Source organism: Choloepus didactylus, chromosome 8 (genome assembly GCF_015220235.1).
Source record: "Choloepus didactylus isolate mChoDid1 chromosome 8, mChoDid1.pri, whole genome shotgun sequence".
Lineage (NCBI taxonomy): Eukaryota > Metazoa > Chordata > Mammalia > Pilosa > Megalonychidae > Choloepus > Choloepus didactylus.
Window position 1 is genome coordinate 80384046 of NC_051314.1, and position 16610 is coordinate 80400655.

The 16610-nt window shown below is 37.3% G+C and overlaps 1 protein-coding gene across 1 annotated transcript; it reads right to left on the reverse strand.

Annotated features, from left to right (window-relative positions):
- Window positions 1-610: 610 nt before the first annotated feature.
- Window positions 611-1614, reverse strand: LOC119542769 (olfactory receptor 9K2-like). The gene is given in 2 exon segments (XM_037847429.1): window positions 611-1215; window positions 1218-1614. Coding segments are annotated over 2 exon segments (945 nt in total). The 5' UTR covers window positions 1558-1614.
- Between the last annotated feature and the right edge of the window lie 14996 nt (window positions 1615-16610).

Sequence of the window (16610 nt, forward strand, 5' to 3'; positions counted from 1 at the left end):
ACAACGAGCAGTGCCTCATAGAATTCCACAATGACTGACACATAACTCAAACTCAACATGCAGGTTTCCAAGTAATGTGTATATTGAAGGTGACATTTTGCTTGTTTCTTCATATTATTACATCCTTTCTAACACATACAAAATCCATGATTTGAAGGAAAAATTTAATAACTGTTTAACATCCAAAAATAAGTTATAAAATTAGATACATTTTATTTTAAAAATAGATTGGGCATTATTGTCACTCATTCATGATTATGTATAGAAGGGCCAATTCCAAAAACAAATGCCAGACAAAATATAAATTAAAGGTATATTCTACAGTATTCTGTAAAAACCAATAGATAAGTATTCTCTGAAATAATATGTTATTTGAGATTAGTGGGGAACTGCCCAGTAAGATATTCTCCAGTGTCCAGGGCATCTCCACCCTCCAGCATGTTCAGTATTAACAATGCCTCAAAGGAATGTTAAAATATAATGAATAGAAAGGTTATATCATATAGAAAAAGCTACTGATCATATTTTAAGGATATCCATGAGAATAGCTTTTAATTAAAGGTCACAAGCCTACTAATAAAAAGCCACAATATAATTCATAGAAGAGAATTTATATTAAAAGAATAGTATTTTTCTTCTCTAGAAGTTTCTTTAGAACCTCTTTGACATCTTTGTTTCTCAAAGAGTAAATCAAAGGATTCAACATAGGAGTGACTACAGTGTAACATAAAGAGGCCACTTTACTTAGCTCAGGAAATCTGTCAGGAGTGAGATACATAAAAAAGACATCCCCATACAGCACACTCACAACTCCCAGGTGAGAGCTGCAAGTGGAGAAGGCTTTCTTACGTCCCTCAGTGGAGTGTATCTTTAGAACTATGGACAAAATATACATGTAGGAAACAATAATGACTATGATGGTAGACAAGGTAATGATGCAGGATAAGGAAAAAGACACCACATTATACACAAAGAGATCCAAACAAGATATCCTCTGAAGTAAGCGAGTATCACAGTGAAAGTGATCAATGGCCAGAGAAGCACAAAAGGATAAAGAGAAGGCCATGCTGGTCTGAAGGACTGAGCTGATGCAGCCACAGAAATAGGATCCAGCCACCAACTGAGTACAGAGACGTGCTAACATGTGAACAGAGTAGAGGAGAGGATTGCAGATGGCAATGAAGCGGTCATAAGCCATGGCTGCAAGGACAATGCTTCAGTCACAATGAAAAGGGCAAAGAGAAAGACCTGGGTCACACAGCCTGCAAAGGAGATGGACTTGCTCTCAAACCAGAAGTTTATCATAGCCTTGGGTGCAATAACAGATGAATAAAAGAGATCAATGAAGGACAGGTTTCCTGAGAAGAAATACATTGGTGTGTTCAGCTGGGGGTCAGTCATAATAATGGCCATCATACCAGTGTTTCCTAGAAGGATCATGGCATATACAAGCAGAAATAGCAGGAAGAGGAAGACATGAAGCTCTTGGTGAACCCTGAAGCCTACAAGAATGAAGTCAGTTTCTTCTGAGTGGTTGTTTCTTCCCCTGTCACTCATGGCAGAGACCTGCTGAGAGGCACATGGGAAAATAAACAAATGAGTTCTTGGCTTTGATCCTAATGTTACAAATAATCTCTTACACTGCTTAGATTTACAAAGTTATTTTATAATTATTATTAATTTTACCTCACATAAATATTGTGACTTAAATTGAAGCCAATTTCAACTGATTATGAATAAGATTTTTTATTGCTTAATTTAGCAAATTATTAAATTGGGTCTTTTGTCTTTGAGTCTAGTGCAATGTCTTTCCACCCTATTCCTTTCAAATTCACAACTAACACCTCTATAAATTTTCTACTCATGATACATACTTCAATATTCTGAAATAGTTTTTTGAAGAGATCACAAATAATTTCATAAAAAATATTTGGAATCAATTTAGAGTTTTCTAGGATAGAAGATTTCAGTAGTGTAGGTTAGGAAAAATTGGGAACTTAATTTAAAGATTACTGGCAGATATAAAGAAAATGACTGAGTTTCAAAACTAATGTGGTACACTTAACTTTTATGGGTCATGGATAACTTGGTTTCTGATAGAAATTATGTATTGTTTCTGATAGAAATTATGTACCTCTAAGAGAAAAATTGTGCATGACCAAAAGCAACAATTTGTACATGCTTTCTAGGATTTTTCTTCTACATGGGACCCCAAAGCGATCTCATAGAGAGAATCTTCCCGTGATGCCTGGGCCCATGGCTCATAGTTTTTTGAGAAGAGGCCTTAAAATAGTCCAGATAGAAGAAATACTTTCTAAGTGGATACTGAACAAAAAGATACATCGAGTGAATTGCTTGGTTGCATTTTTACTTACCCCAAATATAAATTTCATAGTTTTCATTAATTCATTTACAGACAGTTCAAGTAGATTTTGTCCTTTTTCTACTAATAATATTGTCTATTCCTTCTCTCCTTTCAGGGCTTTAAAGGCACAATCCTCTCTAGACAATCCATAGCAAACTTTATGTGGCACTTATTATATGCCAGACACTTTTCTAAGTGCTTTTAATAGTAACTTAATCAATACAACAATAATATTAGATGGATAACCATATATTCCCCAATTTACAGATGAGGAAACCAAGGCACAGAGAAATGAAGAAACTCTGTTGAAGGTCACCTACTAGTATCAGAACTAGGATCTGAAGCCAGGAACCCCGGCTCTAGAATCCATGTTCTTAGTAACTACCCCATACCATCTTTGGGTAAGAAGTACATTACCTGACTGACTTCTACTTGTGCTTTAGAGTTTAGTTAAAATTTCATGTATTCATAGTAAATTCCCTAATTCTCTAACCTTGGTCATAACATCTTCATGCATACATCATACTTTCAGTGATCACAGTAGTTATCACAGTATTTTCATATAACTCTCCCCCAAATATCAACAACTTTCTTAAGATCAAAACTTCAACTTGTTCTCCGTATATTGTCAGGACAAAGTTCAGTGTACGAATATTCATTACAGAGATTAAAACTGAATAATAATTAAGCATGCAGAATCAAAGAAAAACTTGAAGACTCTGTAATAGTACAGTTGATAGCATGGGAGTTAAGTTTAAATAGACCCAGGTTCCAGTTCCACTTCTCTTGCTTTCTAATTGGAAACATATGTAAGGTATTTATGTTCTCTATGCCACAGTATCCTCATATATAAAAATGGGAGTAAAATAATATAACCTTCCAAGATTATTGGGAGTATAAAATGAGAAAATGCATGTATATCATTTAGCACTGTTATGGCAGAGTAAATACTCAGTTCGTGCTAACTTTTGTTTTTATTACACCTTTCCTTTCTCAATATCACAATTCAGGTTTAAAACTAATGATATGTATATATCCTTTTTGTATAAATGTTTTTAAATTGAGGGAAGGAATCAGAATAACTGTTCAAAGTATAGAAAGAATGAAGAAATATGAGAGATGTATAGTATTCTACCTGAAAGAAGAGATTACAGATGAGAAAATGGTTTGCATACTATTGTTATTAATATATTAAATGTTGAAAATAAAATATTTATCAGCTCTATCAAAAATTAAATACACAAAAATTGTATTTTAATGGAACAAGACTTTAACTTAAATAATACTTATGGTCTGGGTAGGGGTGAGGTAGTTATGCAGTAAAAGAGAGCCTGAAGTAGCCATGAAATATCTTCTATTTTGAAAAAGAGTATATTTTATTTTTCTTCCTTTACTATTCTTTAGGTCAAGGAAATGCATTATTTAAATTTTTAAGAATTATTCCTATCAAACTCTTTCAAACTCTAATAGGCTTATGATTGAAGATATTTATACCTGGAAAAGGGAGTAATTCCAAGGGTAGCTGACAAAAAGTAGTCAGTTTGAGACTCATTATTTGTCAAAACTCTCATTTTTTAAAAGTTACTTTTACCTTGCACCATCTGTTAATTTGTTGGATTTTGTTAAAAGTGAATCAGTAGAATTCCAATGCTTTCCTTTTGCTATTGTTTTAATTCTAGAAAGGAAAAACATAATGTTAGGTAATGACTATGTCACTACGAGTATGTCACAACTACAAGTACTAAAAAATCATTATGTCAAGAAAAAAGAAACCTTCTACCCAAATTCCCAAATACATGTCCTTATTCCTGATTTAGATTTTTCTCATATAAAAATATGACTTATGTTCCTGGTTGCTCTATTTAAGCAACTGTTCTTTTCTTTAATAGTTGATTTCTTGAAAAATGTTATAGGTCTTCTTAAAACATCTCATCAAGAGGCGGGGCAAGATGGCAGACTGGTGAGCTGTAAGTTTTAGTTACTCCTCCAGGAAAGTAGGTAAAAAGCCAGGAACTGCGTGGACTGGACACCACAGAGCAATCTGACTTTGGGCATACTTCATACAACACTCATGAAAACGTGGAACTGCTGAGATCAGCGAAATCTGTAAGTTTTTGCGGCCAGGGGACCCGCGCCCCTCCCTGCCAGGCTCAGTCCCGGGGGAGGAGGGGCTGTCAGCTCCGGGAAGGAGAAGGGAGAATTGCAGTGGCTGCTCTTATCGGAAACTCATTCTACTGATTCAAACTCCAACCATAGATAGACTGAGACCAGACACCAGAGACTCTGAGAGCAGCCAGCCCAGCAGAGAGGAGACAGGCATAGAAAAAAAACAACACGAAAAACTCCAAAATAAAAGCGGAGGATTTTTGGAGTTCTGGTGAACGCAGAGGGGGGAAGGGCGGAACTCAGGCCTTGAGGCGCATATGCAAATCCCGAAGCAAAGCTGATCTCTCTGCCCTGTGCACCTTTCCTTAATGGCCCTGGTTGCTTTGTCTCTTAGCATTTCAATAACCCATTAGATCTCTGAGGAGGGCCGTTTTTTTTTTTTGTTTTTTTTTTTAAATCCTTTTTGCTTTATCTAAAACAATTACTCTAAGAAGCTCAATACAGAAAGCTTCAAAGAATTGCAATTTGGGCACGTCAAGTCAAGAGCAGAACTAAGAGAGCTCTGAGACAAAAGGCAATAATCCAGTGGCTGAGAAAATTCACTAAACAACACAACTTCCCAAGAAAGGGGGGGTGTCCGCTCACGGCCGCCATCCTGGTGGACAGGAAACACTCCTGCCCATCGCCAGCCCCATAGCCCAGAGCTGCCCCAGACAACCCAGTGTGACGGAAGTGCTTCAAATAACAGGCACACACCACAAAACTGGGCGTGGACATTAGCCTTCCCTGCAACCTCAGCTGAATGTCCCAGAGCTGGGAAGGTGGAGCAGTGTGAATTAACAAAGCCCCATTCAGCCATCATTTGAGCAGACTGGGAGCCTCCCTACACAGCCCAGCAGCCCAGAACTGCCCTGGGGGGACGGCACTCACCTGTGACATAGCACAGTCATCCCTCAACAGAGGACCCGGGGTGCACAGCCTGGAAGAGGGGCCCACTTGCAAGTCTCAGGAGCCATACGCCAATACCAAAGACTTGTGGGTCAGTGGCAGAGACAAACTCGGGCAGGACTGAACTGAAGGATTAGACTATTGCAGCAGCTTTAAAACTCTAGGATCATCAGGGAGATTTGATTGTTAGGGCCACCCCCCTTCCCCGACTGCCCAGAAACACGCCCCACATACAGGGCAGGCAACACCAACTACACACGCAAGCTTGGTACACCAATTGGGCCCCACAAGACTCACTCCCCCACTCACCAAAAAGGCTAAGCAGGGGAGATCTGGCTTGTGGAGAACAGGTGGCTCGTGGATGCCACCTGCTGGTTAGTTAGAGAAAGTGTACTCCACGAAGCTGTAGATCTGATAAATTAGAGATAAGGACTTCAACTGGTCTACAAACCCTAAAAGAACCCTATCAAGTTCAGCAAATGCCACGAGGCCAAAAACAACAGAAAATTATAAAGCATATGAAAAAACCAGACGATATGGATAACCCAAGCCCAAGCACCCAAATCAAAAGACCAGAAGAGACACAGCACCTAGAGCAGCTACTCAAAGAACTAAAGATGAACAATGAGACCATAGTACGGGATATGAAGGAAATCAAGAAGACCCTAGAAGAGCATAAAGAAGACATTGCAAGACTAAATAAAAAAATGGATGATCTTATGGAAATTAAAGAAACTGTTGACCAAATTAAAAAGATTCTGGACACTCATAGTACAAGACTAGAGGAAGTTGAACAATGAATCAGTGACCTGGAAGATGACAGAATGGAAAATGAAAGCATAAAAGAAAGAATGGGGAAAAAAATTGAAAAACTCGAAATGGACCTCAGGGATATGATAGATAATATGAAACATCCGAATATAAGACTCATTGGTGTCCCAGAAGGGGAAGAAAAGGGTAAAGGTCTAGGAAGAGTATTCAAAGAAATTGTTGGGGAAAACTTCCCAAATCTTCTAAACAACATAAATACACAAATCATAAATGCTCAGCGAACTCCAAATAGAATAAATCCAAATAAACCCACTCCGAGACATATACTGATCACACTGTCAAACATAGAAGAGAAGGAGCAAGTTCTGAAAGCAGCAAGAGAAAAGCAATTCACCACATACAAAGGAAACAGCATAAGACTAAGTAGTGACTACTCAGCAGCCACCATGGAGGCAAGAAGGCAGTGGCACGATATATTTAAAATTCTGAGTGAGAGGAATTTCCAGCCAAGAATACTTTATCCAGCAAAGCTCTCCTTCAAATTTGAGGGAGAGCTTAAATTTTTCACAGACAAAGAAATGCTGAGAGAATTTGCTAACAAGAGACCTGCCCTACTGGAGATACTAAAGGGAGCCCTACAGACAGAGAAACAAAGACAGGACAGAGAGACTTGGAGAAAGGTTCAGTACTAAAGAGATTCGGTATGCGTACAATAAAGGATATTAATAGAGAGAGGGAAAAATATGGCAAACACAATCCAAAGGATAAGATGGCCGATTCAAGAAATGCCTTCACGGTTTTAACGTTGAATGTAAATGGATTAAACTCCCCAATTAAAAGATATAGATTCGCAGAATGGATCAAAAAAAATGAACCATCAATATGTTGCATACAAGAGACTCATCTTAGACACAGGGACACAAAGAAACTGAAAGTGAAAGGATGGAAAAAAATATTTCATGCAAGCTACAGCCAAAAGAAAGCAGGTGTAGCAATATTAATCTCAGATAAAATAGACTTCAAATGCAGGGATGTTTTGAGAGACAAAGAAGGCCACTACATACTAATAAAAGGGGCAATTCAGCAAGAAGAAATAACAATTGTAAACGTCTATGCACCCAATCAAGGTGCCACAAAATACATGAGAGAAACACTGGCAAAACTAAAGGAAGCAATTGATGTTTCCACAATAATTGTGGGAGACTTCAACACATCACTCTCTCCTATAGATAGATCAACCAGACAGAAGACCAATAAGGAAATTGAAAACCTAAACAATCTGATAAATGAATTAGATTTAACAGACATCTACAGGACATTACATCCCAAATCACCAGGATACACATACTTTTCTAGTGCTCACGGAACTTTCTCCAGAATAGATCATATGCTGGGACATAAAACAAGCCTCAATAAATTTAAAAAGATTGAAATTATTCAAAGCACATTCTCTGACCACAATGGAATACAATTAGAAGTCAATAACCATCAGAGACTTAGAAAATTCACAAATACCTGGAGGTTCAACAACACACTCCTAAACAATCAGTGGGTTAAAGAAGAAATAGCAAGAGAAATTGCTAAATATATAGAGACGAATGAAAATGAGAACACAACATACCAAAACCTATGGGATGCAGCAAAAGCAGTGCTAAGGGGGAAATTTATAGCACTAAACGCATATATTAAAAAGGAAGAAAGAGCCAAAATCAAAGAACTAATGGATCAACTGAAGAAGCTAGAAAATGAACAGCAAACCAATCCTAAACCAAGTACAAGAAAAGAAATAACAAGGATTAAAGCAGAAATAAATGACATAGAGAACAAAAAAACAATAGAGAGGATAAATATCACCAAAAGTTGGTTCTTTGAGAAGATCAACAAGATTGACAAGCCCCTAGCTAGACTGACAAAATCAAAAAGAGAGAAGACCCATATAAACAAAATAATGAATGAAAAAGGTGACATAACTGCAGATCCTGAAGAAATTAAAAAAATTATAAGAGGATATTATGAACAACTGTATGGCAACAAACTGGATAATGTAGAAGAAATGGACAATTTCCTGGAAACATATGAACAACCTAGACTGACCAGAGAAGAAATAGAAGACCTCAACCAACCCATCACAAGCAAAGAGATCCAATCAGTCATCAAAAATCTTCCCACAAATAAATGCCCAGGGCCAGATGGCTTCACAGGGGGAATTCTACCAAACTTTCCAGAAAGAACTGACACCAATCTTACTCAAACTCTTTCAAAACATTGAAAAAAATGGAACACTACCTAACTCATTTTATGAAGCTAACATCAATCTAATACCAAAACCAGGCAAAGATGCTACAAAAAAGGAAAACTACCGGCCAATCTCCCTAATGAATATAGATGCAAAAATCCTCAACAAAATACTTGCAAATCGAATCCAAAGACACATTAAAAAAATCATACACCATGACCAAGTGGGGTTCATTCCAGGCATGCAAGGATGGTTCAACATAAGAAAAACAATCAATGTATTACAACACATTAAAAACTCGAAAGGGAAAAATCAATTGATCATCTCAATAGATGCTGAAAAAGCATTTGACAAAATCCAACATCCCTTTTTGATAAAAACACTTCAAAAGGTAGGAATTGAAGGAAACTTCCTCAACATGATAAAGAGCATATATGAAAAACCCACAGCCAGCATAGTACTCAATGGTGAGAGACTGAAAGCCTTCCCTCTAAGATCAGGAACAAGACAAGGATGCCCGCTGTCACCACTGTTATTCAACATTGTGCTGGAAGTGCTAGCCAGGGCAATCCGGCAAGACAAAGAAATAAAAGGCATCCAAATTGGAAAAGAAGAAGTAAAACTGTCATTGTTTGCAGATGATATGATCTTATATCTAGAAAACCTTGAGAAATCAACGATACAGCTACTAGAGCTAATAAACAAATTTAGCAAAGTAGCGGGATACAAGATTAATGCACATAAGTCAGTAATGTTTCTATATGCTAGAAATGAACAAACTGAAGAGACACTCAAGAAAAAGATACCATTTTCAATAGCAACTAAAAAAATCAAGTACCTAGGAATAAACTTAACCAAAGATGTAAAAGACCTATACAAAGAAAACTACATAACTCTACTAAAAGAAATAGACGGGGACCTTAAAAGATGGAAAAATATTCCATGTTCATGGATAGGAAGGCTAAATGTCATTAAGATGTCAATTCTACCCAAACTCATCTACAGATTCAATGCAATCCCAATCAAAATTCCAACAACCTACTTTGCAGACTTGGAAAAGCTAGTTATCAAATTTATTTGGAAAGGGAAGATGCCTCGAATTGCTAAAGACACTCTAAAAAAGAAAAACGAAGTGGGAGGCCTTACACTCCCTGACTTTGAAGCTTATTATAAAGCCACAGTTGCCAAAACAGCATGGTACTGGCACAAAGATAGACATATAGATCAATGGAATCGAATTGAGAATTCAGAGATAGACCCTCAGATCTATGGCCGACTGATCTTTGATAAGGCCCCCAAAGTCACCGAATTGAGTCATAATGGTCTTTTCAACAAATGGGGCTGGGAGAGTTGGATATCCATATCCAAAAGAATGAAAGAGGACCCCTACCTCACCCCCTACACAAAAATTAACTCAAAATGGACCAAAGATCTCAATATAAAAGAAAGTACCATAAAACTCCTAGAAGATAATGTAGGAAAACATCTTCAAGACCTTGTATTAGGCGGCCACTTCCTAGACTTTACACCCAAAGCACAAGCAACAAAAGAGAAAATAGATAAATGGGAACTCCTCAAGCTTAGAAGTTTCTGCACCTCAAAGGAATTTCTCAAAAAGGTAAAGAGGCAGCCAACTCAATGGGAAAAAATATTTGGAAACCATGTATCTGACAAAAGACTGATATCTTGCATATACAAAGAAATCCTACAACTCAATGACAATAGTACAGACAGCCCAATTATAAAATGGGCAAAAGATATGAAAAGACAGTTCTCTGAAGAGGAAATACAAATGGCCAAGAAACACATGAAAAAATGTTCAGCTTCACTAGCTATTAGAGAGATGCAAATTAAGACCACAATGAGATACCATCTAACACCGGTTAGAATGGCTGCCATTAAACAAACAGGAAACTACAAATGCTGGAGGGGATGTGGAGAAATTGGAACTCTTATTCATTGTTGGTGGGACTGTATAATGGTTCAGCCACTCTGGAAGTCAGTCTGGCAGTTCCTTAGAAAACTAGATATAGAGTTACCATTCGATCCGGCGATTGCACTTCTCGGTATATACCCGGAAGATCGGAAAGCAGTGACACGAACAGATATCTGCACGCCAATGTTCATAGCAGCATTATTCACAATTGCCAAGAGATGGAAACAACCCAAATGTCCTTCAACAGATGAGTGGATAAATAAAATGTGGTATATACACACAATGGAATACTACGCGGCAGTAAGAAGGAATGATCTCGTGAAACATATGACAACATGGATGAACCTTGAAGACATAATGCTGAGCGAAATAAGCCAGGCACAAAAAGAGAAATATTATATGCTACCACTAATGTGAACTTTGAAAAATGTAAAACAAATGGTTTATAATGTAGAATGTAGGGGAACTAGCAGTAGAGAGCAATTAAGGAAGGGGGAACAATAATCCATGAAGAACCGATAAGCTATTTAACGTTCTGGGGATGCCCAGAAATGACTATGGTCTGTTAATTTCTGATGGATGTAGTAGGAACAAGTTCACTGAAATGTTGCTATATTAGGTAACTTTCTTGGGGTAAAGTAGGAACATGTTGGAAGTTAAGCAGTTATCTTAGGTTAGTTGTCTTTTTCTTACTCCCTTGTTATGGTCTCTTTGAAATGTTCTTTTATTGTATGTTTGTTTTCTTTTTAACTTTTTTTTTCATACAGTTGATTTAAAAAAGAAGGGAAAGTTAAAAAAAAAAAAAAGAAAAAAAGACAAACAAGGAAAAAAAAAAAAAATCTCATCAGAGGAATATTCCAAATATGCCAAAACTGAAATAATTTCAGAAATTATACTGTATACGGATGCAAAGTGAACCTCAGTAATCAATATGCAGGAAAGTAATTCTCCTGCATTCTTGGATGCTTATATCCTTTCAAAGGATGGGAGATTGCCATGGATATATAATAAAAGTTGAGGCCTGAACCATCTGGAACCTGTAATAATCTCCCAAAATATCAGAAGCAGTTATATTTAACAGCTTTGGTTTGGCCATAACAGCAAAATTTTCCAAATAATTGCAGCCCTGAGGCTTCCTCCACCCTCTGGGAGAGTGTTCCTCTGAGACAGAAAGAACAGTAAGTCAATTATTAGCAAGTTTAGACTCCAGAGCAAAGGTCCATGAGGACCACAGATACTCTAGATTTTTTTTAAGAGCCTAATAGGAGTCAGAATACATACTAGGAGTTTTTTACTTCTTTTGTTCTATGGATCCTTTGGGAAGAACAAAAGAATCTTTAAATCTTAATTTTTTCATTGTAAAAGAAGCATTTTAAATGTATCATTACAGCAAAGTTTTTGGTAGGCAAAAAGAAATAGACATGAAAGTAAATATTGCACTTCATAAAATTTTTAGGGGATGTTTTGTTCCTAGCAATAAAGTCAATTTCATATATATATATATATAAATTTATATACATATAAATTCCACTGACCCAAATCTCTCCCTAATTGTTCTGTAGTTATATTTTATAATAATAATTGACAATAAGAAGAATAGTGGTGGAGTAGGGAACTCCAGAATTCACTCCTCCTCCAAAAAAAGCTAGTGTACAGAAACTGTCTGAAACAACTGTTCTGGGGCCCTGGGAATCAGGGGAGCACTGCACAGCATCCAGGGAAGAGCAGGATGAAGAGACTGAGACACTGTGGGAAAGAACAGTGAGTAACTTGCCCCCTGGTGCTCTCGAGGTAAGCCACCTGTGGTCTGGTGCCTGGGTGACTGCTGCAGACATAGAGAGACATGGAAGCCCTCTTCCCTAAGAGCAGGGGGCAGGCATGGCTGAGTATGATCATGGCTTTTGATTGGTGAATTTAGACTGCTGAGTTTAAGCTCTGATCTGCTGCTTTAGCCCACCCTGAAGAGGGCTTCTGCAGCCATTATTTCAACCCCCCCACAACAGGGGCAAATGTGGAGGAGGTTTAAAGACACAGGGTCTCCTTACCCCTTTGGGGAGCAGTTTGCTGAAGTGTACCATCTGCTAGGCAGGCCAGGAAAGTGCAGCTTTGGAAGCCATCAAAAAGGCTGTTTGATGTCTGCCCCGACCCTCTCCCCAATGCTCTTTGGAACTGGTCTGCACCCATTCATGTGTCTCTGATCCTGTTTTCACTAGGAAATACTGACTTGGAAAGTCCTCTCCTGGTTGACCCTCCCACTAGAATTTCTGCTGCAGGTGAAAGCAACTCAAAGTAACAAAAGGAGAGTAAAAATAAACAACAACAAAAAGAACCTATAGAGGGGGGAAAAAAAAACCAGAATCAATCAAGATTCCCAGAGAAGGAACAAAGGAAAGAAAGCTTTCTCCTGGGGTGAAACAGTTGCACCAAGAGTGAAATCTTAAAAAGTGTACTTCATACCCAGGAACAAAAATCAGAAGAAGAAGAACTGAAAAACTATGCTCAGTTAAATATGGGCAATTCTAAATGTCTAAAATAAGTTGAATGAAGTGTCAAGAAAGAGCCTTAACAAAAAGTCAGTCAACAATAAAACCCTAGGCAAGAGAAAGAGTAACTGACCTACAGATTATACTCATCAAGAGAATCAGATGCCTATAAATCAGCAAAAATTTACAAGCCATATTGGAAACAGGAACTATGGTCCAATCAAAGGAAAAAAATAAACTTTGAAGGAGACACAGAATTTGGAACAATTAATCAAAAATGTTCGAATAAATCTCTAAATCGTTTCTAGGTGATGGAGGAAAATATGGCTAAAGAGATAAAGGATATTAAGAAGATACCAGGTGAGCATAAAGAATGATTCAAAAGTATGAAAAGAAATATAACAGAACTTATGAGAATAAAAGACACAATAGAACAGATTAAACATAAGTAGAAGCATACAATAGCAGACTTAATCAGGCAGAAGAAAGAATCAGCAAACTGGAAGATAGGACAATGAAAATAATAGGCAGAATAACAGAAAGAGAAAAGAATGGAAAAGATTGAGCAGTGTCTTGGGGAATTTAATGGCAGCAGGAAAGAAAGACATAAATGTATATGTCCATGAAGCACAATGTTGTCCAAGCCAAAAATCCTAATGACCTACTCCAACACAAGAACAACCTATACTTGACTCAAGAAGAAAAAAAGAGTACCTCAACAGACTAATTACAAGTAGACACATTAAATCCATCATCAAAAATCTCCTAACAGAAAACAGCCCAGAAACAGATGACTTCACAGATGAAGTCTACCAATCATTCCAAGAAGAATTAGTACCAATCTTGCACTAACTCTTGCAAAAAATTGAAAAGGAGTGAACACTACCTTACTCATTCTATGAAGCCATTCTAAGGAAACCCTAATACCAAAGTCAGATAAAGATACTACAAGAAAACAAAATTGCAGACCAATTTTTCTAATGAATATAGATGCAAAAAAATCCTCAACAAAATACTTCCACATCAAATTTGGTAGCACATCAAAAGAATTATACACTGTGCCAGTTCGATGTATTATGTCCCCCAAAATGCCAGTATCTTTGATGCAATCTTGTGTGGGCAGACATATTAGTGTTGATTAGATTTTGGAATCCTTTGGGAGTTTCCATGGAGATGTGATTCAATCAACTGTGAACAAGACCTTTGGCTGGATAATTTCCATGGAGGTGTCACCCCATCCATTCAGGGTAGGTCTGAATTAAATTACTGGAGCACTATATAAGCTCAGACAGAAGGAACAGACTTGTTTCAGCCAAGAGGGACACTTTGAAGACTGCATGGAAGCTGAAAGAGGAGCTGAAGCTTTCAGGGACATTTTGTAGACGGCCATTGAAAGCAGACTCTTGCTCCGGAGAAGCTAAGAGAAGACAGACACCCCAAAAGCAACTAAGAGTGACACTTTTGAGGAACTGCAGCCTAGAGAGGAGTGTCCTGGGAGAAAGCTGTTTTGAAAGCAGAACTTTGGAGCACACACCAGCCACATGCCTTCCCAGCTAACAGAGGTTTTCTGGACACCACTGGCCATCCTCCAGTGAAGGTACCCAATTGATGTTGTGTTAACTTGGACACTTTATGGCCTTAAGAATGTAACTGTGCAAACAAATAAACCCCCTTTTATAAAAGCCAATCTGTCTCTGGTGTTTTGCATTCTGGCAGCATTAGCAAACTAGAACACACACCACAATCAAGTTGGATTTTTCCTAGGTAGGCAAGGGCAGTTCAACGCAAGAAAATCAATTAATGTAATACACCACATTAACAAATTGGAGGGGGAAATCACATGATCACTTCAATTGTTGAAGAAAAGACATTTGACAAAATCTAGCGTCCTTTCTTGATAAAAACACTTAGAAATATAGGAATAGAAGGAAACTTCCTCAACATGATAAAGTGAATATATGAAAAACCCACAGATAACATCAAACTCAGTAGTGAGACTGAAAGCTTTCCCTTTAAGATCTGGAACAAGATAAGGATGCCCATGGTTGCCACTGTTATTCAACATTGTGCTAGAAGTTTTACCTAGAGCAGTTAGGCAAGAAAAAGAAATAAAGGGCATCCAAATTGGAAAGGAAGAATAAAACCTTCCCTATTTGCAGATAACATGATCCTATAAGTAGAAAGCCCCCAAAAATCTGTAACAGAGCTACTAGAGCTAATAAACAAGTTCAGCAAACTGGCAGGATACAAGATTAACATGCAAGAATCAGTAGTGTTTCTATAAATAGTAATGAGCAATCTGAGGAAGAAATAAAAGGGGAAAATCCATTTACAATGGAAACTAAAAGAATCAAATATCTTGTAATAAATTTAACCAAGGATGTAAAGGACCTGTACACAGAAAACTTCAAAACATTTCTAAAAGAAATCAAAGAAGACCAAAATAAATGGAAGGATATTCTGTGTTCATGGATTGGAAGACTAAATATGGTTAAGACGTCAATTCTACCCAAGTTGATTTACAGGTTCAATGTAATTCCAATTAAAATTCCAACAGCCTACTTTGCAGAAATGGAAAAGCTGATGATCAAATTTATTTGGGATGGTAAGGAGCCCCAAATAGCCAAAAACATCTTGAAAATTAGAAGTTGGAGCATGCACATGTCCTGACTTTAATGCATATTGTGAAGCAACAGTGGTTAAAACAGCATAGTACTGGCAGAAAGATAGATACATTGGCCAAATGGAGTCAAAGTGAAAGTTCGGAAATAGACCCTCACATCTGTCCAAATGATATTTGGCAAAGCTTCCAAGTCCACTCAACTGGGACAGAATAGTCTCTTCAACAAATGGTGCTGGGTGAACTAGATATTCATATTCAAAAGAATGAAGGAGGACTCCCATCTCACACTTATAAAAAAATCAATTCAAAATGGACCAAAGACCTAAAAATAAGAGCCAGGACCATAAAACTCCTAGAAGAAAATGTAAGGAAGCAACTGCAAGATCTATAGTAGGCAATGTTTTCTTAGACTTTACACCCAAAGCACAAGCAATGAAAGAAAAAAATAAATTGGACCTCCTCAAAATTATAAATTCTTGTGCTTCAAAGGATTTTGTCACTAAAGTGAAAAGGTAACCTATTCAATCAGAGAAAATATTTGGAAACCACATATCCAGTAAAGGTTTAATATGTAGAATATATAAAGAAATCCTTCAACTTAACAACAAAAAGACAAACAACCCAATTTAAAAATGGGCAAAATACTAGAACAGACTTCTCTCCAAACGAGATATACTGATGGCCAAAAAGCACATGACATGATGCTCAACATCATTAGCCAACAGGGAAATGCAAATCAAAATCATAATTAGATACCATTTCACACTCACTAGAAACTACTATTAAAAAAACAGAACATTGCAAGTGTTGGAGAGGATGTGAAGAAATAGGAATGCTCATTCACTGCTGGTGGGAACATAAATGGTGCAATTGCTTGCTGTGGAAAACAGTTTGGCATTTCCTCAAGAAACTAAGTATAGAATTGCCATGAAGTCCTGCAATCCTGTTACTAGGTTTATAACCAGAACTGAAAGCAGGGACTTGAACAGACATGTGCACATCAATGTTCATAGCAGCATTATTCACAATTACCAAACAATGGATGTAATCTAAGTGTCCATCAACAATGAATAGATAAACAAAATGTGATATATACATATGATGGAATATTATTCCATTGTAGGAAGTAATGAAGTCCTTTT